The sequence below is a fragment of the Triturus cristatus genome, chromosome 3_2 (genome assembly GCF_964204655.1).
Source record: "Triturus cristatus chromosome 3_2, aTriCri1.1, whole genome shotgun sequence".
NCBI lineage: Eukaryota > Metazoa > Chordata > Amphibia > Caudata > Salamandridae > Triturus > Triturus cristatus.
In genome coordinates, this window is record NC_140584.1 from 946,569,109 (window position 1) to 946,594,911 (window position 25,803).

General features: G+C 42.4%; 2 protein-coding genes across 4 annotated transcripts in view; one reads left to right on the top strand and one right to left on the bottom strand.

The window, feature by feature from the left end:
• Positions 1–16,444, top strand: part of ZNHIT3 (zinc finger HIT-type containing 3) — a 42,928-nt gene extending 26,484 nt beyond the window's left edge. The window contains exons 2-5 of the mRNA XM_085649453.1: positions 4,817–4,848; positions 11,331–11,423; positions 11,513–11,593; positions 15,736–16,444. Coding sequence (XP_085505579.1) covers positions 4,817–4,848; positions 11,331–11,423; positions 11,513–11,593; positions 15,736–15,968 — 439 coding nt within the window. The 3' untranslated portion in view covers positions 15,969–16,444. The remainder of the gene's footprint in view (positions 1–4,816; positions 4,849–11,330; positions 11,424–11,512; positions 11,594–15,735) is intronic.
• A 358-nt stretch (positions 16,445–16,802) lies between these two features.
• The window catches only part of MYO19 (myosin XIX), a 349,059-nt gene continuing 340,058 nt past the window's right edge, over positions 16,803–25,803 (bottom strand). For all 3 annotated transcript variants that reach the window (XM_085649443.1, XM_085649445.1, XM_085649444.1), the window contains exon 24: positions 16,803–19,074. In XM_085649443.1, the coding sequence (XP_085505569.1) occupies positions 18,955–19,074 (120 nt within the window). In that variant the 3' untranslated portion in view covers positions 16,803–18,954. The remainder of the gene's footprint in view (positions 19,075–25,803) is intronic.

The following is a 25,803-nucleotide window of genomic DNA, read 5'->3' on the forward strand; positions in this document are numbered from 1 at the left end:
AAGCCAAAGTAGCAGGAATTATTTCCCCCTGTAGGGGCCTGGGCAGCAATAATGTCTGCCAGCCTTTATTGACATTCACTTTCTGAACACAACTTTGAAATCTTAATTGAATGATGTAATCACACTGCTTCATTTGTAAAAAATTGGTGCTTAATCCAAAGATTCTCTTGAGCCAGCGCTGCCAACTGCCAAGTTTTCAGAAAACCAAGGGTGCCTAATCTTGATTACATTTCATGTCTCTTTGTTCCAATCACCAACACTACAGTCTCCCTATCTCCCTACTGCAGGTTCTTTATCCTTCCTGCTTTCTCGCATTGTCTTCTTCCTGCCTTCTATGCCTTTCTCTTTCTTGCCCTGATGATGAATGAAACATAAGGCCCTGTCCCAAAACACGAGCACCATTGCCCACACCTCGAACCAATTAAGCATTGTGTAATCCAGTGCCTGCACGAAGGACCGGATTTTCAGCCTCGGACTGGTATCAAAAGTAACTTCAGAAAAAAAATATATCACCAGCCCCAAACAACACTCATCGATTAAGTCTCACCTTCTTTGTTGTGAAATGGGACTTTCTCTTATTCCAAGAATTTAAAAAAAGACCCCAATAATTTCTATCACAGCAGAATTTTCCAATAAATAATCTAAAAGGTCATTGAATTTACAGACAAACCTGAAAATAAACTCATGAAATATGCCATCACTTCAGGGTGCAGCTGTGATTGGTCTGGTGACTCAGTGGACTAATGCTTTTACCCTAATGAGTTATACTCGCAACCAATGGATACGATCAGAGTTGACCTTCCTGTGAGAAGCGGCTGGTCTTAGCATAAATATCTCATCTTACATCTTCCGTACTCTCCTCTCGACTCGTGTATTCTTTATATAAAACGTCCTGCGTGGGAAAGAGTCTTTATTTCTAGCTTAGCAAGTTTCCTGTAGTCACTAAAGAAGTGCAGTGCGCATTCAGGACAGCCAGCTTCAATAAATATAGCGCTGTGTGCCTGAAATGTGCCAGTTGCAGAGGCTGGGGAAGCTTCAATAAGCGCGAAAGTGAAATAATTTTGCTTGCGCTTGGAACAAGCCGCGCCTGAGAAATGCGCGGTAATACCAAATAAACAAGCATTTGCAATGCAATAGGTCTCGCATTTGCAAGAGTTTGAGCTATTAGCATTGTAAATGACAGTGCCTTTTATTTATGTTTTGTTTTTTAAAACCTAAATAATTTAGTTGTGCAGCACAATATCCTTGGTGCAACATCATCAACTGTTGCATGGCTAAAAACGTATAAGGTCCCAAAGGCGAGACCTATTGGCTATGCCAATGCTTGTTAATTTCCCATGTTGTATGGCCTCAAACAGACTAACAATAACAAAACTGTAATTTTGAAGTGCTAAGGGAGAGCTAATGAAATTAGGCTAAAGCGGGGATGTGGTACAAGCTTAAGTTTGTCTTGCACACTCACCTGGCATATTGTGCTCCAATTTAGAGACCATATATAGAGTATACTTTCTATTTCTGGTAGGCTCATCTTGTCAAGTGATTAAATCTATATGTGAAAATCTGAACTTAATAGGGATGTAATTTGTCCTCTATGCATTTTACTATAGTTTTAGACTTTAAGCTTCCATCAGACAAAAACCAGTGTGTGCGGAAAATAAGTTCAGAGGAGTAGAATAATGTATTCTGATGATATGTTGTTTTTTGTTAGAATCCGGGCACAGTTGACTGTTCGGTATTTGAACAGTGGAATGCTAAGAGTTCCATTGAAGACAATAGAACAGCATCTGCCTATTTGAACTGGTATAGGCCCGCTGCTCTCAACAGTTCAATGCACTTCAATACACACACACTGCCTTTCTCTTTCCCCTGCCTCTCGAAAATATATTAATTAGGCAGAGGAAAAAGAAAGACATAGGCCATGCAGGATGACTCCCTTCCTTCCTCCTATAGGTCAGTGGTACCAGTACTTCAGATGGAGGGAGGGGTGAATGCTGCTCAGCTCCTGGGTGTCTCAGGCATGACTGAACTACAAAAAGCAGTTCAGCCAAGACAGGGGAATCCGGGGCACCAGGGGCTGACTTCAGCCTCTTTTCACAGCTCTTGCTGATTGTATTTAAAAGCTGATGTAGGCCCTGCACGCTGCTGTTGGCTTTAGAACATTCCAAGCAATAGTTGTGAAAAAGGGCCTCACGAAACCAAGAGAATATCAACCCCCTCGGGCTCCGTGAGGCCATTGTTTTACTAATTAGAACATTCTGCCCTGATGGGGTGGAATGTTCGAATAGCTTTATAGCCCGCTGTAGCTGGGCTCTACCGGCCGTTTAGTGCCCACGGTAGACCTGGCCTTTAATATAGCCTTATAGCCCGCCGTAGCGGGCTATACCAGCTATTAAAGGCCCGCTGCATCGTTAAAGGCCCGAGCCGAAGGCGAGGGACTTTAACAAAGCAGAGGGACTTTAAAAGCCGGTATAGCCCTGCTACAAAGTGCTATAAGGCTATTAGAACATTCTGCCACTAGAGGGCAAAATGTTCTAACAAATAAAACAAAGCCTTCAAGGAGCGCGAGGGGATTCAAATCCCCTCAGGCTCCCTGAAGCCTTTGTTCACAGCCAGAGCTATGAACAAAGAAACATTGGAATGTTGGAGCTTCGGGCTTATACCAGCCATTATAAGCCCAGAGCACTCCATTGTTTTCAATGGAGCTTCCAACATTCCAATGTTCTAATGGCCAGTATAGCCTGCCACGGCGGGATATAACGCTGTATTAGACTCTTTTTTTTTTTAAAATGTGGTAATATTTCGGGGCAGAAAATAAATTGGGGGTGGGGGGAATAGAAGTATGAACAATTATTAGAACTTTGGATTGTTGAGAGCTCCGCTGAAGAAAATGGAGCGCTGCAGGCTTCCAATGGCTGGTATATACCTGGAGCTCTACCATTTTATTTTTGGAATTCATGTTTTTCCCTTTTTAATTTAGCACATTCAACCTTAGTGGGTGGAATGTTCTAATAGCTTCATAGCCCTTCTAATTTAGGCTATACCGGTTGTTAAAATCCCTCTCCCTCGTTATAAGCCCTCAACTACGTCTCAAGCCTATAACTCTGGTTCAGGGCCTTTAACAACTAGTATAGCCCTCAGCAGCAGACTATATAGCTATATTAGAACATTTGAATGTTGAGAGCTCCATTGAAGATAATGGAGTGGCTCTGGGTTTATTACGGTCATATAAGCTTTCTGTTCCAACATTCAAATGTTTGTCTTGCTGTTTCTTCCTTTTTAACATAGAACATTCTACCCTCATTGGGTAGAATGTTGTAACAGTCTTATAGCCCTTCTGCCTTGGGTTATACCGGTTGTTAAAGGCCCTCGGCGTGGATTAAAAGGATATAGTAGCAACTGCTTCCAGACTCATTTTAAAGATTGGAAATTAAATTGGAGCTAAGAAACTATCTTATACTGAGGGTTACAAGCGATATTAGATATGTGGAAACAATAGTGTCTTTAAATTGAAAATGTGTGATGGACAAAGTTAAAGCTGATCTACGTTATTGAGAAGAAATGCATTTACACCGATACAATAACACTAAAGTGTGCATTTAACATCCTTCAGAATGTTCTTCCATCATTCTCCAGCAAATCTATTGATTACTTAAATGCTCCAATTGAAAAGCTTTTGCAGGGAGAAAAGAAAAAAACTAAATATCTTACATTATTAATGTTAAGCATATCTTCCTGTTTTAGAAGATAATATAATTTTTCTCTAAATTGATCGCCATCTGTCTCTCTCTCTCTATGTATCTATCTCTTTTAATCCCTAACTATCCTTCTCTATCATTTTATCTGCCTAATCACATATTTTACAAAGGAGATATCCTGTTTTCTAAAGATCTCACCTGGTGCCTACGCATAACGATTGAAAAGCAGGGGGTTAGATTGAAGCATGCTTTTCAGGATGTACGAGCATTTTTTAAGGAAACTTCTCATCACCTAATTTCTTTAGCTGCTATGCCAGCTCTTTTTGGTAAGTTACCCTCTACATTGTCTTTCTTCTGGATTGATACACTATAGAGTAGTGTGGTAGATATCTTGAGACCAGAATTGCATATCCGTGACCTCTTGTCGCCCAACCACACAGGTTATAATGAATTCATCACGAAGCATTCCACATCTTGTTTGAAATACATGTAATCGACAAGGGAATTGTTGCGCCCAAATCCTTTCTTTGCATGTTTTCAAATCCATTCCTGTTCAGATCGCCCTTGGCTGGGTTTAGTGGAAAAGTTATCACAGGGACTAAATAATCTTTCCAGCCATAAATCCATAGAACCCAGACACCTGCCTCGTAGAAAAATATATGGTTGTGTAACTTTATAAATAATATATTTACTGGAAACAAAATGTTATGCCTGGCAGAAACTGGAGTAGCTGCCCAATCCTGTACACTCCGCTTGAGCTGCCAGTCTTTCTTTTCTGAAACATAAGAAATGATCCTTTTCTTTCGTATTGGAATTGCTGGGCAGTGCGGTGCTTGCTGTGCATGCATCTTGTAGTAACAACACAGACCACGAGGCAGAGCTTCACCAGGACACGTTTAGCACTATCACGTAACATGTATTTTTAATAATTTACTGCGACCTGCATGATTGATGAAGAAGATAATCACGCCCAATCAAATGCCTATTTGTTTTGTGCTGTAGTATGACAGTTACTAAAGCTAGCTAATTTTCTTGCAAGCCATTTGGTATCAAGTAATGCGCTCATGCAATGTTCGCCATTTTTTTCTTTTCTGATTAGTTTGTTCTTGTTTGCTTTATAGTTGTTCTGTTCCTTGCTGCAAGAAACATAAAGGTAGGTCAAGAATGGTTTTGCTTCATACTTTTTTTTATCACAATCTTTGAATGATCTAAAATGACTCAAGAACTCATGTAGAAAGAATTACTAGAGTATGTCCCTGGGGACTGGAGAAGACGGAAGCAAGAGAGCAGTTAATATGTACTTATAATGGATACACATCTTTTTCACTAGTGACCCTCATCCCAAAAGAGAAGCTCCCATCACTCTCTCATCTCCCTCGGTTCATCATTTTGCTGGGGCCTGTGTGCATCAAGGGTCCAGACACTACCTTGTTATCACGGATTTGCGAACTACCTTCTATTTCGACTTGGACGTTCAAGGGGTAAAATGTGCGAACATAAATAAGGTGGTGCTAGTTAGGACGTCTAGACCAGCTGCACACCAATCCCATGCAAGAAATAATATCTAAGCAGTGATATTCTTTATGTAAAAGATGTATTTTCATGGGTATATATTTCCTTACTTAAAATAACATTGAAGTTTTATGGCATCATCTTTCTGTCTAAGTATCTCCAATTATTCTTTAAATAAACTGCAATTTAATTATACAACCATGACCCAAGGTTTACACAGACAGAGCTAAATCTGTTTGTGTGACACAGTTTGGTACCTAACAGTATGTGAAATGGGTAGCACATTAGGGATGAGCCATGGAGGTGCGATTGCCCAGTGTTCAGGGATTGCCAGAAGCTGTACTCGGGGCCACTTGGATGACCAGCTATGGCCTGGTGTGGCATTTAGACCTGGTCAAATGAGCCAACTGTCCACTGGGATTGAAGGTCGAGGGGGCGATGGAAGGTGCAAATTGAAGGCACTCTGGCTTTACAAGGTTATCAGTTGCTGAAGAAATGTAGCAAATACAGACGTACGGTCCCCACACAATCATTAGCCACTGATGAAGTTCCGCAAATGCATGGTACAGGCAGACTTTCTTCTCAGCCCTTAGTCTTTGCCTTTCAACTTCTTCAACACAGGTGTACTTAGCCCAAGCTACTAGGAGGCGATCGGTGATTAAGGTGAAGTATTCAGTTTATATCCGGGAGCATTTAGTCCAAAACCAATCTCCATTGAAATTTGTAGTTGACCTCAAACCTTTGAGGGGAATTCTTCACAACAGTTTGTACTTTCAGTGGGTCACAACTCCAGGACAGCTTTCTTTAGGTAAAACTGTCATTGCCTAGATGTGGATTACTCTGACATAATCGATTTCGTAGTAAAGCACAGGATGAGGGAAGGTAGCGCCTGTCTGTCTGTGAGAAGAGTGCATCTTCACCGTGCTTCCTGGATGCACCCACTGTCCAGGTGTGGTCTTTGTAGGTCCCGGTCTTACCTACTGGAACCGATTTGGTTTCAACCCAGTGCAATAAGAGGCCATTCCTCCATTATGAGGATTCCGGTCAAACAATACAATAGGCTTTACTTCTAATGGGGGGGCGGGGCGATTATAGGCGCAACAAGGGGAGATGCGCAACTGTGACCACTAACACTACGGAGGACCCTACATCTTTAGGGGCTAACCTTAGACAGCAGGTAGTCCCATCTCAAATGTTCCATAAGCACGATCATACTTCAATCCCATACAACAGAGAATGAGAAGCCCCTGTCCTCACATAATGAAAGTATTTATCAGTGAGATCCGGTAAACATTCGTCACACTGAGACCCCATTTAAAAAAGAAAGGCATATACCCCACTACAGTATTCAGCTGCTATCAACCATCCGTAGTGTCATGACCTCGTTATAGGGACACTATCCACCCATGTTACAAGGAATAGCACTTTTGGTGGATCCCCAACTGGTCAGTATGCTAATCTCTGCTAGAGCACTTTAAGGAAATTCATGACACCAGTCTCTTTGAGAAGAGGCTGCCTCAGTGTTACAAATGAAGACCAGGTTGTTATATGGACACAGAGCTAGTGACTTCTGGCATGCAAGTGGTAACCGTGAATTGCCAAATATTGTAATTAGGGCTCCCGGTTTTAAGGTATTTATTTTTTGGCAATTTCTGTCTGTTTTTATCTATATTTATTTTTTTGGCCATTTTATCTGTATTTATCCATATTAATTTTGTGTTTTGTGTAAACGATGTTGTAAAACTGTACATTTCCATATCTATTTAATTGATAGACACACACTCATACTTTGATGTCTGCCATGTTTTAGCTATTTAAGCTGCCAAATATTACAATAGGATACGTCCAAATGGTAAATATCAGCATTATACCATAAATGTTTGTTGACATATACCGTTATTTAAAGAAATGTCATCCTGTTTTTTAATTTCTCATGCTATCTGCTCAGCTGCTGGCCTATAATTCTTGAAAGGCAACAGAGAGAGTCACTTAAAAGAAGCACAATTTTCCATATTTATCCACCAAAATAAATGCAGACAGAAAACACATTGTTTTCAGTCTCTATTTAGCTGTAAAAACGGAAAACAGGGAGCCTTAATTGTAATCTGTGCTGCTGGAAACATGCAATTCTCTGTCCGTGCCACATAATCAGCTGCATAATTTCCAGATTTTAATGAAAAACCCTGTTTAGCTCAAAATGTTCACGGAAACATATTCAAGCGCAGTGGAATGCCCTTTGCAAAGGTTGACTGGTCACATTTAAGTTGCTTATTGCTGTATTTGGGTGTTACACTGATACTAATAGGGTGAAACATTTGCCTAGACAGTGGTAAAATGTGTGAAAATGACAAAATAATGCAGTTAAACGATCACAAAATGTGCTGCATAATTTCTTTTCTAGTCACATAATTTGGTCCACCCCTGCTGCGTAATGCCAGTGGGCCCTGGTTATAAAAAATGTACAGGGTGCCAGTAGTAACACAGTTTTAATGGTGCTTTTCTATGCTAAATAAGGTTTATTTACATGGAGTCTGAGTTTAGTGGCATACCGTTTAAAAGCCTGTTCAGCAGTTTACAAAAAATAAATGTTATTTAAATTGTACCATTATCAAATATTCTAATTGTAATGCTGCTCCAAAAACAGTAACCGAAGTTGGTCTCAATAATTTGGATACAGAGACTACTGTAACTCGCCCTTGTAACCACAACACTCAGACACCACAAAAAGCCTATACCTTGGTTCAACTTTTGTGGGTAAATGGTCCCTAGAAACCTTAACTGGTGAATCGTGGGACTTGCCTTTGTAATTTTACCAGCCCTAAGCTGAATGGAAATGTGCATATTACCTACTTGCGTGGGTGCATGAATTTTCAGCAGCTAAGGTGCAGAAGTGATGTTACCGCACTCCCTGATGGAGTTACATAAAGATTGAGGCCACTGGCAGAGAATGGGTGTGTTGGGCCACCCATGAGTTAGGTTAGCCTTGGTATATTATGCGGCAAAGTTTAGGATTATAGAGACATTGCAACCTAAATGTCCCTCAGCATAAACTGCTTCATTGAAATTCATACGTTAAAAAGCTTTAAAGGTTGAGCAGACATTGGCGAGGCCTCGAGTTTCCCTCCCCTTAAATTATGGGTGGATTCCATGAGCGTTTTGGAAATTAATATGTAGCTCCGCCAGTATTTTAAGAGTCAAATATTGAACGTGACCATCAGACGGTGGCATCTGGAATTTACTTTTGTACAGGAAAACAGATGGGTCAGACATCTAGTAGGCTGGGTTCAGTCCTACAGCAGACACTGAAGTAACCATTTAGATTGCTATTGCACATCAATGCGTTTAGAGGATGGTAGATACTAGGTATCAAGAAGTGCAAGTGAAACCCTTTCCTTCTACTTCAGAGGTAAAGAAAAGAAGAAAATCACCTTTTTTAGTCTTAAAAAAAATTAATTATAACAGGCCAAGTAAACATGAAGCTGTGTAGGTTATGTACTCAGACCACTGACTGTGGGATTGAGCCTGCCAAGAGAGAACAGCCTGTCCTGATACAATAAAAACTAAATACCATAAAGGAAAGATTTCCCCTCTAATCCAGTTAGCAGACAAATTAGGAGCAAAAGTGATCTGCTATGCAGATGATACCCAGTTGCTCTTCTCCTGGAATAAGAGGAAAGAGGTAAATAGCTCTCGTGTAAAATCCTGTCTCACCTCAGTCTTTCACTGGTTAGCAAAAGCGCAACTGAAATGTAATAAGGACAAAACGGATATTCTCCTCTTCAGGGATTTCAAACCCCCCTTCCCCCCCCCCCCCCCCCCCCCCGCAGTTCTGGTTCTCCTTCTGGCCAGATGATGCTTCCACAACGGATCCCCAAGGAGGGCCGCTAACAAATTTGGGGATCTGGTTTGATGACCGGCTGTCATTTGGGCCCCAAATCAAAAGGCTGGTTGGAACCCACTTTGGGATCATGAGACTGCTGAGGAAATTTCTTCCGCTACTACCTTTCCATGCTAAGAAAACGGTCATTCAAGCATTAATCACGTCCCGCATAGACTATGGCAATGCGTTCTATGCAGGCCTGCCAGGATATCTCCTAGACCAACTTCAGGTGATCCAGAATGCGGCTGCTCTGCTCAACCTTCCAAGGAGGGCGAGCACTAGGCCGCATCTTCGGGATCTCCATTGGCACCCTATTAGGGAAAGAGTGAAGTTCAAGTCCCTGGTGCTGGACCATGCCTCCCTGTTCGGCAAAGGTCCTATCTACTTGAGCTCCAGATTCAACTTCTACAACCTGTCGAGACAATTGCATACCTTGAATAAATTGATGGTCTGTACCCCCGGGATTCGTAGACCGTGCTGGTGGCAGATCACTGTCCATGTTGGTAGCTGTAGCTTGGAATCTGCTTCCACTGGAATTACATGCTGTAAGCGATCCATGGTTATTTAAAAAGAAGCTGAAAACCGGTTTAAAAAAAAAACTGTCTGGTCTGCCTTCCTAACCATCCAGCAGGTTCTGCACCAGGACATTCCTTGGAGTAATTGTGCACAATATAAGTGCAGAATCATATCAAAGGCAGTTCTCCTAATATCAACAGAGCAGTAATTACAGACTCAAGATGAGCACATTTCATCAGCATCACTAAGCCAATTACCGTAAGACTTCTTTGACAGGTTTCTTCCCAGTGCCAAGTTGGCCGTGCCTCAGTCCCACAGTAAAAACCAACTATACACAACATTAAAATAGCAGATAGTGGCCAAGGTTAGAGCAAGATTCACTTATTGTTTTATCATGATATACATAAATTTGTATTTTTTTAATAGTATATGATACAATAATTTACCCGTTACTTAATAGTACTTTTATGTTTGTATACTCATTTGTATATAAATTGTTCTCTTTTTATGAGCTTTTATGGTTGTATACCCGACCGAATAAAGTATTAAGATTGAGTGATTGATCCATCATGGGTAACCTCGCTGTATCTCCCATTATGTGGTTGATTATGAAATATGAGGACGAAAGCAGAGTAGTTTGTAAATGACAATAAAATCCTGAGGCAGCATAAATGGACCTCAGTGTGTTATGTAGCGAAACATGTCATACCCTATATACACTAGCACTCCTAAACAAACATTTTGAGCCAGGGCTCTCAGATGTTGTACTGGGAGCTCAAGGTATAAGAGTATGGGACAGGGAGTTTAAAGCTGCAGTGTACACTCGGAGTCCCCTGTTCAGTGACAATGTTGCTGCAGCAATGCTGTGATGAAATGTGGCGTCCGAGGACTAACAACACTTTCAGGGTTCACAGTGTTCTCTTTTAAAGGAGCAGAGAAGATTCAATGCTAATGGGGATTCAGTAATCTACAGCAACTACTGGAGGCTTTCAAAGCGTCTTAGCACAGTGTTTACTGGCACCATGCAGGTGTAAGAGGGACACCTGCATGGAACAGATCATATTTCCACTAAAAGTAAGGGTCGTCAATTAAATATGATACCAACCCCAATACCTGTGGTTGCTGTTGAAGGGTTGTTATTGAGAGTTGCTGCTTTCAATTTGGTCTCTTCCAGTTTGATTTTCCCCCTCTTCATTTTTCTTCCTTTTTTAACCCTTCTCCCAAGCTTACCATCGAAATGCTTAGGTCGAACATTTTCTGCTCTCATTCTTTATTTTTCTCGCTTATTCATTGAACGTAAACCAATTACATCTCATCGTGTGACTTGTGGATCATTTTTATTCATACTTTTACCTTTTTAAAAATAGTTTGCATGCAAAAGCCATTGAATGGCTAAATGCAAATTAAAATTGAAATGATGTTATTATGCAAGTAGGCTTCTCCCAATTTCTAAGGAAGACAATTTGAGTTGGTTCTTGGTACGTAGTTTTAATCGGAAGGTGACAAACCAGTCTGGTTTCTTTTTGTCTAGGGATCGGAAAAATGTGACACTCAAGAATGTCTTTGAAAATTTACATGCAACAATTTTACTCCACTTGTAGCTCTGTTTCACAGAAGACCGTGTGACATGGCAAGCTAGGCTTAGAGAGGAGTGTTTTCCCTGTGCTTCTGAGAAGCCCAATGCTGTCACTTGTGAACTCTAAATTCAGTATGGTTTTACATTTCAGAGGAATGCGTTCCAAAAAGTAAGCCAGTGCCTGAGGCGGCATTTCCAGAAATATCTTCAACATTCAGCGACTATACACAACCAGAAAGGGAAGGTGCGTACTCAGTTCCATTTGGTACTTCCTTCCCATCTTTACTAGTGCTGTCCATAGATGACCTGTTAATAATCCCTTCTATTTGACAGAAAATGGCGTGTACACAGAAGGCATCCTCGGTGAGGACGACGAATCTGATAAAGTTCCGCTGGAGAAGCTTAGACTCCTAGGTACGTTTTCTAAGTTGAGTTAATAAGGAAGATGGGGCTGATGGAAGAGATGCGATTTTGTGGTGCAAGTTATAAAAAAAAATCTGCAGCGTATATTTCCCTAACCTACTGGTACACTGCATCACTTGGTGTTAGACAGTATGAAGAGCATCTGCTAAATTAATCTGTTTCTTTATGAAGGTTTTGTGACTTAGAAGAGAAACCTCAAGCTAGCTTCACATTGAGAAAGTACTTTTGCCAATAAGGCAAAAAATAAAACCCATGACTGAATGTTGTCCTCATTACATATTTTCATGGGGTATATAATAAAGATAGCGGCCGTTCCCATGAACTAAGTGTGCAGAGATCTGTCATGCTAATAAGCAAACTGGCAACTGAATTAAATTTGTCTCGCTTTATGGACTGGTAACTACTGTGGTTACTATTACCAAAGTCAATGGTGCCGATTTTATTTACCTGACAGAAGCAGCGTGCCTTGTTATGCAGGTTTCAGTCCAAGATACCTTGCCTTTGGTTCAGTATACCTTGCCGGCTGGCTTTAATTCTGCAGCTAACTGATTGCTTTCTGGCATGTTTTATGTGATCCCGCTTCAATATGAGGCTTATTCTGGTACCTTGATTTTGTACGTATTGTAGGCTGTCTGTAAGCTTAGTTTGGGGATGGGACAAGGCCACTTTAGATTAAGCCATGTCACAGAATGACCATAGAAATATAATCTCTTGGCAGCTCCACTAAGTGGTTGCTTTGTAGGAGCCATAGGATATTATTGAGAATTGATCACTGAAAATCATGTACACGACCTAATGTTGTATAGGGGAGAAGGTTCTGGCGAGATTCAGTTTATCCTGTATTGAGATAAGGGGTGTTCCCAAGATTGAAGGTCACTTAAATAAGAATGCCTCCGCACCAGCTAACAAATGTTCATTTTATAAAGTGTACTTAACAGACTAAATTGTATCTAAGTGATGTGGATTGTTTCCCAAGGAACTCGCAACAAATCTCAAGAGGGACTTGAGCTGTACGTTTGTATTTAGTTAGAGTGACAATGACGGCATAATATTGTTAAGTCGAAAGGCATCTATCTTAGCAGCCTTCACTGTAAACAGATCAGAGAAGTCCTACTGTAGAAGTTTTACAAATTATGGCCTTGAAATCAATGTTGGAGCATTTGACTGCAACCAGTTCTACAGCATCTGGGCCTATGGTCAGATCTACTGCTGCATTTTAAACCAATTGGAAATGGGCTAGAAGAAATTGCACAAGACCGTTGTGAAGAGCATTGCAGACACCAGGTTACTTTCAGTAACGCCTTATCTGGTAGAGACTCTGGGCCTTTTATTTTAGATCTCAGCGGATGGAATACTCGGTCACAAATGTGAAGGATATCCCGTCTGCCATATTACGATCTCCATAGGGTGTAAGGGGATTGTAATACAGCGGACGGGAAATCCGTCACGTTTGTGATAGAGTATTCCCCTCTGTCAAGATCTAAATCAGGCCCTCTATAGCTGCAGATTCCTTAACCTCTTCAGTGCCCATGACGAGATGGTCTCGTCATGGGCCGCGGTTGCGCTGTGCCCATGACGAGACTATCTCGTCATGAACCCCGCCCGCTAATGCAACGGCCGGCACAGGGCGGGGAAAGGGCGTGGCACTGAAGGGGTTAACCTATAATTATCCACATGCGTCAGACTGTATCTGGATTGTTTTTGTGAGCAGTAGCCCTGCGTGCCAGTAGGTGGTGTCGTTCAGCTCTATGTGGCGCTGGAAGTGATTTGTGCAGTGCCTATATCGGCGCCGCCACAGCATGCTGACATCAGTTTCTTTTTGGGACTTTCCACACTTGGAGCACAGAACCACAAAGAACACTGACCAATTGTGTGGAAAACTCTACCTGGAAAGGGGGAAGCCCTTCCCTAGAAATCTGTTCGCAGGGAGGATGGGTAGGTCGGTAAGGGATCTATGGCTAGAGTCTCTACTAGATAAGGCGTTAACCAAAGGTAAGTTTCTGCACAACCTACCCCTTCTTCCCTCCAACATACCCCACAGAGAGTTGGTCATCCACCTGGATCTCTTTTGTGCCGTCAATGTAGAACATCAACACTTTTTTTGGGTCCAGTCGGTAAAGTTGCTCTTCTTCCTTAGATGGAAGTGGTGGAGCGTAAAAGGTAGGCAAGGTGATGGACTGGCCAACTTGAAAGGGAGTGACAACATTTGACAGGAAGGAAGATTTAATGTGAAGAATCAGCTTGTCTGGGAAGATGTTCAGGCACGGAGGCTTAGATGATGCCCACCGGGCAGATGTTATTGCCACAAGGAAGGCCATCTTGATCGTAAGGAGCCAGAGAGATTAATTGTGCGGTATCTTGAAAGGAGCGCATGTCAGAAAAAGGAGCGGTTGATTAAGGTGCCACTCAGTAATGGAGGGTGAAGGTGGGAACATGTGTTGCATGCCTTTCAAAAACCTATTTACAATAGGGAATTTGAACAGAGATGGCTGATGTGGCAACCACAGAACGGTGAAGATAACAGAAAGATAGCCCTTTAAGGTGCCCAATGCAGAGCCCTGCTGGGCAGGAGAAAGTATAAAGAGAAGGACTTGAGAGGGGTGTTCAGAACAAAGACCCCAAAGGCAGATGGGGCGAGGATCTGTGATGGATATTTATTCCTCGCATTCTTGACAGGGCTTAAAGCCCAACCTTTTGGGAGGAGACATGGTCCTGCACAATCTGATTTTTTTTGTGAGAAAAATTACACACAATTTTCACAAGAGAGCGAAGACCAGATCCTCAAAGGCGTGGAAAAAAGGGAACTCGCGTCATTGCCCCAAGGTAGGCGCTATGTGGCCTGTGGATTGAAGTCTGATGTCACTTCTGGCATCGGGTGACTTCAGTGCCCCTATCGGCAGTTCGAAAGCTTTGAAATTATCTAGATCCCGTCTTCACACCTGGGGATTGCTCTACGGGTGAAGAATCTGTAGTTGGACTTATCCATCAGAAACTGATAAACTGGACTGCAGCATGAGTAATTACTACTGCCTGAGATTAATTCACACATTCCATTAGGCTGTATATATATATATATATATATATATATATTTTTTTTTTTTTTTAAATCGCTCTCGGCTGTTAACTTTGGTATGTGGCTGATGTGAAACTAAAGGAAAGTGTAGAGTCCTGTTAGTAATTTCCCACTACATAAAAGCATAGGAATCGTCAAAGCCAGTACCAAATTAGCCGATGAATGAAAGTGCCCTGGAGATTAGTCAGTCTTCTCAACCCAGAGTCAGAAGCTCTTTCCTATTTGAGGAATATGTTAATTTTACACAAAGGCACTTTTGACAAATTAGTGAAACCCTAACTCCTTTTCAAGTTGTTGTTTTTAGGGTATTGTGTTGGCATATGATGTTCATTTTCAGGAGTATGATAGCGCCCGGGTAGGCATACGATGTTGGGTTGACATATGGCAGTTGGTGTGACAGTTGTGTTGGCACATGTTGGACATCAGATGGTGGGTGTTCCACCCCAACACCTTCCAACTCCTCTGTGCCATCTGGCCCTACCGCTGTATGTCCCCTTGCAACTACTTTGTCTTCCCTTCGTACATCCCTTCTCTGCTCCTGTTATCCCTCTGTGTCACTCTCACACCCTCTTGGTACACCACTCTGTCTAGTCCCAGTCTTTCACCTCTGCCTCCTGTCCCTCCTGGAGCCCTTTTGTGTCCCACCACATTCAGCCCGTTACCCTAGCCTGGTGTCCCTTACTCCCCCTCTCCAGCCCCCACGTGTGCCCAACACTTGCTCCTGTGTGCTGCAGGATCCCAGCAGGCCCATATTTTTTTTCTTTTTAGTATCTGGGATTCTCAGTTGTAAAATAATTTTGTCAAAAAATTATATGGACCCACTAAGTCCAGCCAGAACATACCGATTCCATGTTTTTGAGTGATTGAGTAACAGAGTGAAGTTTACCATTTTAACCATCTACATATTTTGCCAATAGAGCGGAAGCACTTATACTTCATATGTTGGACTGCTTAGCGTAATCATGGCCTAGGATATGTTTTAGCTGATCGTTGCTAATGTTTATGTATTTATAAAAGACCAAAGAAAGGGTGTCACTATTTGAACCTTATTTTTCAATAGGAGAATCTAAAGAGATGAAAGACCTGTTGCTAAATCCTCACCTTGCTCAACTACTGGTGACAATTGACAAGGCGGAGGAAAAAGCGTCCGTTATGAAGAAGCACATGCAGGAACCTCTATTGGTGGAGTTTGCAGATTGTTGCCTGAAAATTGTGGGGCCTCCAAAAAATACAAATGTGCTCCCACTCGAAGAAATCAAGCTCCAGGACATACAGGAACTGATGATGCAGTGAGGACTGCACCGATCGCTGTGGCCCTGAAGAATGCCATTTTTGTGCAGTTTGTAACCATGTTTTGCAGAAAAAAACTTTTTTTTGCTGCTGTTCATAATCCATTTCCCGTGACTTTCCGTTAATTGGTTGTGTTATGTATCACCACAACGTTTTAGCCACTAGTATTCTGCAACTGTACCGGCAGGACAGATCACTAAATTCAGACTTTGTGCCTCTGGGATTAGTTTTTAAGACTTGGGGCTATATATCACCCGTTCATTACAAAATCTTGCAATCTTTGTGAAAGTGGACATTTCTGTTTAATGTGACATGCATGAATCCATACGCCATGTGCGGCAGTAGTAGTTATCTCCAATGTACAAATGGCGTATTTAACACCTCTTTTTAATAGGACAGGTACGTTTAAATATTTTATATTTTCCAAACATTTTCTTTTTTCAGGAGGGATTTAAAAATAAAAACTGACGTGCAACCAAGGCTGTGTGAGAGCAGTGTGCATTTACAGGACTATATCCTTTTCTCTTAGCCTATTCTTTCTCACAGTCCATATTGAAAAGGACTATTAATTAGCCACTGTGGTAAAGACTGAAAATATACAACGCTTCATTTGAAAAGTGATATATACGATTTTTTTTAAGTGCTTGCTATCATTTCTCCAGTGTGGTGTTTATGAACTGAATCATATTCCCAAACTCCTCTTCCTGCACCATGTAAGAACAGGTTTGGAAGTGCTAACCACAGTTTGCAAACAAATAGTTCACGATTCCATAAGCGTTGCCTTAACTACAAGTTGTTCTAGAATGTTTATACCTGTAAAAAATTATACAAGGCATATTTTCCACCAATAAATAGTTTATTTGTAAAACGTGTACACAAAAGGAAAAAGTGTATTGTAATAAAGCAGGTTTGAAATACAAAGGCACACCCCAGCACCGTCTTTGGGAACCGTAGAGAACACTGAATAGTTTTGTAGTGCTTGGATTAAGAATCTTCAGAGGCAGTAAAGTGGTTATTTCCCACCACAAGTCTAGCAGCGAGGTTACCCACATCGTAGCTGCACTTCAGTGCATATCATATTGCAGTTGCATGTATACTGGCCGGACACAAGCTATATTAATAACCCAGGAATTAGTTTCGATCGACCCATGTTCACAAAGCAGCAACTCAGAGTAAAGTGATCACGTGTAAGGCTGACATTGTTTTGTAGTAGAAGCGATTTCCAGGGAGGGGCCCTACAGGGCACCGAACTGAGATCCAGGGAGCTCTACAAACTAAAGCCAGCACCCTCCTTTCAAAAGACAGCACAAATACATTTAAAGCATATTGATGCTATATACTGGAAATAAAGGGGCAGTTGACCATCGTGTAATGGCCAGTGCATTCTCATACCTAAACATTATCTAATTATGAATACGTAACATTTAAAAGACAAGTCAGAATAATATTAAAATTCTGAAAAGCTATAGCAAAAACACCGGAAAAAGGCAGTTAACACAGTAAAATGAAATAAAATGATGCAGAATGCTGAAGTGCTATTACATTGGCTTACTACAAGACCATTATGGATTGTGTACAAGCATACTTCTAGAACAGACAGAATTATTCGTTTACAGAACGTACTTTTCCCTTTGTAGTGACTAACACAATTTCAATATCCTAAAATTCGTATAATTTACTGTAGTTTCTTCTGATTCATTAACTACTCTTCCTGAACTGTGGTAGGTTATGCAATAAATAAATAAAAAGATTGCCTTAACCCCTTCGATGCTGCGCAGATTCCGCCGCTGTGCTGGCGGAATCTTGCGCGGGCGGGGTCATGACGGAATGGTTCCGTCATGAGCACAGCTCAACCGTGGGTCATGACGGAACCATTCCGTCATGAGCACCGAAGGGGTTAAACACAATTGTAACCTGGAAGGGCCAATCGGTGGCCTAATTGGGCAATTATAATGCAGAGTGGATTTCTAGTATTAAAGCATATCATTTGCATATTACAGTGGTACAGAATCAAATTATATGTGTCTCACAAAAGAACGTCGTCTAACTTCCTTGAACATCGTGGCTTGAGACTTGGTCAGGTTCGGCAACAGGAAAATAGATCACTTTAAATACTTCCTGCATAGTACAAAAAAGTATGCAACAAGCAGTCTAATGTAATAAATGCAAGAAACACCGATTATAATGCTAGTTATGTATCTGCATCTTCTCTTTTATAAAAATGTTCTCCAACCTTTAATCTCATTGTCGGGATCAGTCGGTTTAAAAGTGTAGCTGCGTTTCAACCACTTCTATCGACACTTCTCTGTGGTTTTATACTACATGAGCATGTGGACTTTCCCCTGTTCTATAGTTTTGTATAACGCAATGTAGTTAAGTTAACTTATTAGATGAGTCATCGCAAAAATTAGTTCAGATGAAATTTCAGTTTTTATTTTCCACATATAGACTGCTTGTTTCATTAAATCTGTATTTAAATGCTTTCTGCGGGCTCTACGCTTTCACCCCACACTGATATGGCATAGTTTGAGGACAAATATTCTGACTGTTTCTCATCTACTGACAGAGCTTAGAGGCAGTAATTCTTTTTGAGAGACCAGCAAAAACTGCATGTTTCCCTCGACAGCTACCAGCACTGCCCTGCTACATTTCACCTTCCATTCCTGTATACCAGGATACCTGTAATCGGTCTGAGTGGTAGCACATAGTATACCTACTTTATCTATTTGCATAGCTTTTGTCAGGAGGTGAGGAGGAGAGTCAGTTTTAATAATACAGTTGCAAGCCTCACTCCATTGGACCCCTTAGTTGCAATATATATTTCATGAGGTAGAGAGGAATCACCATTGGTTGTTAATTTCACGTTAATAAAAACAATACTGTTGACATTGATTGTCAACACAACTAAAAGGCAGCGCTGCAAGGAAATCCTTGCACGAGAAAGTGCAATAAAATATTGTAGATAAGGTAACATGCTGCGCCTGCAACCTCAGCATAGTGATTTTTCCAGTAAAATCTCATTAAATCCAGAAATCCCACAAGCATGCATTATTGGACATGTATCGGCAAAAAGCAGAGGAGATTTCTTGTAGTGAAACTTGATTGCTCCCTAAAAAGGAAAAACAAATAATAAATTACATAAAACCAGCACAATAACTTTACTAAAACATGAGCAGACAGCAGTGTATCTCGAGTTGAAATTTACATTGATCTCTTAATATAGGCACAAAAATGTTAACAAATATTGGTCACCGAAATTCGTATGAAATCCCTTAGGATAAATTGCCACTGCGTTTCCAATAGCCCCTTTTTAAACTAGATTTCTTTCCCGTAAATCCAATACGTTCAGAAGTAAGGCTCCCTTTTATTACACTTGTTAATTGGTAATGTCCTACAGATCAGATAATATATGCTGTAGAAAATGAAAATGTAAAAATATGAGGCCAGAACAAGTATGTGCTACACCACCCACCTCAGTACCTTCATTACAGATTTACCTACTATCTAGGAGGACAAATATGTACCCCCTCGGTTGGCACTGTGTGGACATACCAGTGGTGGAATGTGCAACTTATAAGAAATTAATTACTTACCTAACTTCAGTTATCCAGTGACTTTGACGGATTCACATGCTTGAATCATTCCCAGTCATCAGGCTAGGCATCACAGTAATTTTAATGGTATGGGGTGGTACCAGAACTTTAACAGTGCATCGTTTGCCGAAGCTTATTGTCGCTCTAAGTATCGCAACAGATGCTAGGTTGGTTTACTTCTACAATCTAGTTATGTTTTTAATAGCATGTTGAATTCAGTTCACAAATAAAAAGGGAGTGTATTCCAGAGTTTGACTGCTGCAGTGGTTAAAGTTTTAACGGCTGACTTAGCAGTTCTTGATTTGACAATCAAAGTTAGGCGATAGTCAGAACGAAGTGGTCATGGTTTACGCCCAGTATCAAGAGAATTTCTAGACTACGTTACAGGGCTCTATGCACTGGCGCTTTAAAGACAATCAGCGAGTGTTATTTGCTCAAGACTGGTGATATTTGTGTGTTCCTAAGAGTTTTAGTAACAAGACGCGCTCCCTCATTTTGTACAAATTGTAGTTGTTCAATCAAAAATGCAAGTGAGGCCAGATATATAGCACTGCGTAATCCAGCCTAGGTTGAATAAACAAATTTACCATCGGAATGTGAAGATTTCTTCAAAGAACCGCAACATCATTAATGAAAATGTTTTCACTATTTCAGTATTAAATCACTTGCTCTTTCAATAATAAACTTATATTTCAATGAGAAACTTGAGTTCATAAGAATACCCAAAATGTAATACCATTTTTAAGAAGTTGGACAAGCTTTGAGCTCTGACGGATTTAAGTTTTGAGCCATCTACCATCTGGTTAAAAGACACGCCTTCACCTCGATGGGTATTTGTAAAAGGTCCATTCTGAGTTTTCTCAAAGCTGAAAAGTAACTAGGTTTTATCAGTATATATGCAGATATTCAATAGCAGTAAACCGTGTTACAGTAGTTTTACTTTGACAAAAGGTGATCCAGGATGACAGCCAACTGGCAATTTCTTATTTTGTATGTGGACGATCCCTGCCTGAGAGGACAAATGAGACAAATTACTGGCCAGAAGCATGCATGTGTTTTAGTTTTTTCTATGTAGACACTGATGCACCTGTGTACATCTAGGAAATGTAAGTATCTTTCTGCTGACATGGATGGATTTGGAAATAGCAGCAGAGAAAGACAAGTTTGTTTAGGTGAAAGCCCGACAGGACCTTGCTGGGCAAGGTGATCTTATCCTTATTGAAGTCAAAGTATATTTCCTTTATGGTCAACACTTGAAGCCCTTCAGCCTTCTTTGCTGAAGTGAGGGGTAACAGGGATTGGAGATGTGCCCTATGGATTGGCTCAATGGGAGACAGCATCAGTTTACCAAGCTCTGTATTCAACTCTCATAGTGCTGGAGAGCATCTCACAGTTGGTAAAGTTCAAAGAAGGCCCATCATACATTGCTTAATAATCATCTTGAAGAAAAATGATTAAGCATAGTTAGACATCCTACATCTTGAAATTTCAGCCAAGTGAACTCTGACCAAGGTGGTTCTGAGACCGTCTTGGGCAAGGTGCAGTAAGTACAATAACTTGATGGGAGTTCCATTGAGATGGGGTTAACACTTTATCCATACATCAGACACAAACGCATTTTGACTTAGTGTTGCAAGTCCTTGATGTGCTAGTACTTCATTGCAGGCCATAGGAATGTCAAATTATACAAAATCTAAGTGGGCAGGAGGACCTAGGCTGTGAGGCTGAATGACTTTAGGTTGTGGTGGAGGACCTGTCTGTAGAAGAGCTTGGGGGAAGGTTCTTGAACTGTATTGGTGGCTACACCAGAACTGGTGCAGCAACACTGGGTCAAGTATTGACGAGCAGTAATCTGCCTTGGCTTTCCTCAGCATTCTGGAAATGAAGGCAAACAGCAGAAGAGCATGCACGAAGACACTTGACAGGTCATCAAAAAGGCATTGCCCATGGGCCTAGTTGCCAATGCCAGGTAGTGTAGTACAAGCAGTTCTTGTTCTGCAAGATAGCAAACGGGTCTAGAGTTGGATGCCCCATTTTACAAAAGGCATAATGCAGCTGATCCTGGTGAAGCTCCCACTTTTGGCAGGTCTACCTAGTCGTTCTGGACACCTGGAAGGGGTTCTTTGGAAACATTCACCATGTTCACTACGGCCCAGTCCCACAGCAGCTATGGCTCCTCTGACCGACAATATAATTTTCTGCCAACCTGCTTATTGATCTAGTATATCAAGGTGATGTGGTCTAGCTTGGCCTACTAGTCTCAGCAGGTAACTTGTTGCACTAACCTTTGCTTCATCATGCTTATGTGGAGCGATTTTTATTTTTTTCTGCCGTCTGTCCAGAGGCCTCTTGTGGACAGTTCCTCCATGTTTGCCTTTCATTGAAGCATCAGCTGTGATAATCCTGCCTGCGGTGGTTGAAAAAGAAGGGCTGCCTTACGGTTGTCTGGAACCTCCACGACAGCAGAGCGCGTGTGAGGTGTCTGCCGACCAGACCTGTCACTCCTGGATACTGTTAATTCTCTCCATTGCTGGTTGAGCTGATGCTGCATCAACTTCTTTCAGAGCCTGCAGAAAAGCACAAGCTCTATGCGTGATGAAATTAGGCCAAGTAATGAGTTGGAATGTCTCAGCAAGGATCGATTGACTGACACAGATGTTAGAACTCTTGCAGAGTTGCAAGACTGATCCTAGAAAGTGCAGTCTTTTCAACAGACAGATGGAATAACTTCTACGTACTGTGGAGCCTATTCGGAGACTACATTTTGTAGCATGTTTAATAGTACTACTTCTGATGGATACTTCCAACTGCAGATTCATCACCATGTGAATATCCTCAGGCTGGTTTCGGAAAACTCAAAGCTGTACTCCTGTATGCTGGTAGGTGGCATCCTGTAACTTCATGTTTGGCTTGGTACCACAGAAGTGACTAGTAGAGCCACATAGACGTGCCACCCATGTGCAATGATAACAGTTCCTTTCTTTCTGTGCCTTCAGATACGGATCTGTAGCTCTGCTCCTTTTTCCACAATTCTAAATATTTTCCAAATTGCAAGACTAACATCACACATAAAACTACAGGGTTTAAACCTTGTAGGCACTGTCACAAACAGATGCCTGGGACTGATCCCCATGATTTATGCTTGGGGTTGATGCACAACTCCGAGGCCTGTGCCAACTGCGCACAGATGAATACAAAAGCCACTAGAGAACGTGAAGCGCTATGTTGTGAAGCAACGCAACAGTCAACACAGGTCCTACTCTAGGTTGAAGTATAGAGTGCAGACCTGCTTCCGAAGATGTTCCCACAGAAGATCTTCATCACTATTGAAGTCTTCAGGTAAGCACAAGAAGGTACACAAGTCCAAGCAGGATTCAGCCCAATCCTGCCACTCATTCTCCAGAGAAGGTGCAAGGATGTCTTCTTGCCTTACAGTCTTGCTCCCATTCCACGGAGGGGCAGATTCTATCCTTATTCCTGATGCACCCTGATCGAAGTCATTCGAGAGGCCAAGCTGCTCATCTTTGGCATGCTTCCGGTTCTCTCCAGTGCATCTTTGCCACAACCGATTCGCAGAGGCCTCCAGCCAGGTTAGCACCCACGGATCTGTGCTCAGTGCCACCTGTGACAATTGAACCTATTTTGGGTTCTACATCGGTGCTTACTTCAGGTCCAGTGCCGAAATCTGCATTGGTCCCTTGAACGTCGACACGGATGCCAGAGGATGAGCCACAACCCATTGTGGTATACTACTCTGAACCGACTTCATCCAGACAGAGGCCCTGCCCAGATCTTGATGTGACACAGTCAATATATCAGACACTATTCCACTGCTGCGCACAGACACAAAGTTTTTAGCTTGGACTCCGACCAGCGCCAGCCATGTGGAGATTGAGAGGATGGGGAAGAGTTTGCCCCTCCTTATGATGAGGACAATTGGTACATGGACCTATAATATGTCAGTGGGTTGGACACCTAGTCCTGTAACAGGCAGTGCACTCCCCACACCCTCTTGGTTCAGCAATGAGGAAAGTACATCTTTCGCAACTGTGAATAGAAGGGCTGCTGAGGTCGTTGCCCTCCAGTTCCCCACTATGAAGCTAAAAACTAATGTGCTTATGGAAGTCCTCCTGCCTGGCCAGGTACCAACTGAACCTCTCCTACCCATCAACAAGGCACTCAGACACACTGTTGGGCACTTGGGTTAAACAATGTTCCAGCCCCCAGTCAAATGACAAATTCACCCGTCACCTCAGACACGGCCGATGCGATCTGGATTTCCTAACCCAGCATCCAACTCTGGAGAATTTGGTCATGCAAGCATCGACCAGCAGTGTGAACCCAAACGCCTTACCAGCTACCCACTTGTGACAAAGTCCAACTGTATAGAAACCTTTATCAAATAAATGTTTTCCTCAACAAGCCTTGCCTTCGGCAATGCCAGTTGCCCCCTTGGATGCTACACCCCTGTTCTGAGGGACATGGTTGGTGAGAGCTTGCTGGCAGTCCCAAAAGATTTTAGCTTCCCCCCCACATCCCCCAAACCATTGAAGACAGCCAGAATGCAGCCAAGACTAGGACAGACTATGGGAACAAGTGTGGTCCTCTGGCACCAAACATGGATTAGAACAACTGGTTATTCTGGGGTCGGTCAGGTGTCCTTGATGGACATGCCCTTTGAAAGCTCCTATCTGTTTGAAGAGAAGGTGGACTTGCCCTGGAGCATTTTAAGGAAAGCTAGGCCATGGTAAGCTGTTAGTGCCTTTCAGTTCTAGTCTGGTAATTCTCCTATCCCTTCCCCCCTCCCCCTTTCGCTCTCCACAGCGGTGCCCTTTTAAGGGATACGAGAAGGACTTGGTGCATCAACAGCATCAGGCCCCACCACCTGCACAATAGGCATCCCGGCACTTATGAGGATATGGTCATGGGTCCAACGGAAAACAACCCAGCCAACAGGGCAGGGTAAATTGCAATCCCCAGTCTCTCTGACAACTACCTTAAAATCTCTTTAGTGCGACCTTGGTAGCACACAGCCATCCAATTGGAGGCAAGGTCAGCCACTTCCTCAAGGGGTGGGAAAACATCACATCCAAGAGGTTGGTATTTCAAATTGTCCAAAAGGGCTATGCCCTGCCATTCCCTTACGACTCACTGCACCTGCCACCTACATCAGAGCAGCTTTCAAAGGACCACATGTACATCTTACACCAGAAGATCCAGGCTGTTTTGGCCGAAGGAGCTATTCAGAGGGTACCGACTTTAGAAGTGGGGACTGAATGGTATTCCCTCTCCTTTCTTCTGCCAAACAGAGGCCTTTATACTATTCTAGACCATCCCCCTCTCAATGCCTACCTTCGCAATGATACATTCAAGATGCTCATACTGGCCCAGGTTCTATCTGCCCTGTATCCCGGACACAGGATGATGGCGTTTGACATGAAGAATGTCTATTTTCACATCTTTGTCCTTCGGGCCCTCCTCTGTGGTTCAAAGCGGGCTACAAGCACTTTCAGTTTGCCATGCTCCCTTTCAGGCTCACCAGTGATGGCACTGGTTGCCCAGCTTAAGGGGTCTGGAGTACCAGTCTTCCTGGACCTTGACAAATAGCTGTTGAAGGCAGGCTAGCGATAGTCAGTCACAACCACCTCCAGACAAAGGGCTCTTGACATTGCTGGGGTTCTCACTCAACCTGCCTCAGTCACGCCTAACTCCTTCGCAGAGGTTCTTCTTCATTGGAGTCATCCTGGATACAAGGCGCTTTTAAGCCTTTCTACTGAACCAACCAATCCAGGACATTTGTGCTGTGATCCAATGTTCAGCCTCTCTCCTAGATCTGAGGCTTCTTGGCCTGCTAGCCTCCAGCTCGCCGACCCTTGCTAGATGGCACATGCGAGATCTAAAGTGGGCTCTGAAATCTCAGTGGGCCCAGAACAAGGGGATCCTGTCAGACTTCATCCAGGTTTTGGAGGAGACTACAAAAGATCTGCAGTGGTAGCTGCTCGACTGCAAATGGACCAGCAGCAGACCCCTCTCCTTACCACACTCTGATATGACAGTGGTGACAGACGCATTACTGTTGGGGCGGGGGGGCATCTGGGAGAGGTGGAGATTAGAGGACTCTGGGTTCTAGCAGAGACCTGCATCCACATACATGTGCTGTAGTTGCAGGCAATTCAATTGGTATTGGCATCAAGCGGAGGTTGGAGCATATTCTCACGGAGAACACCACCAGCATATGGTACTGC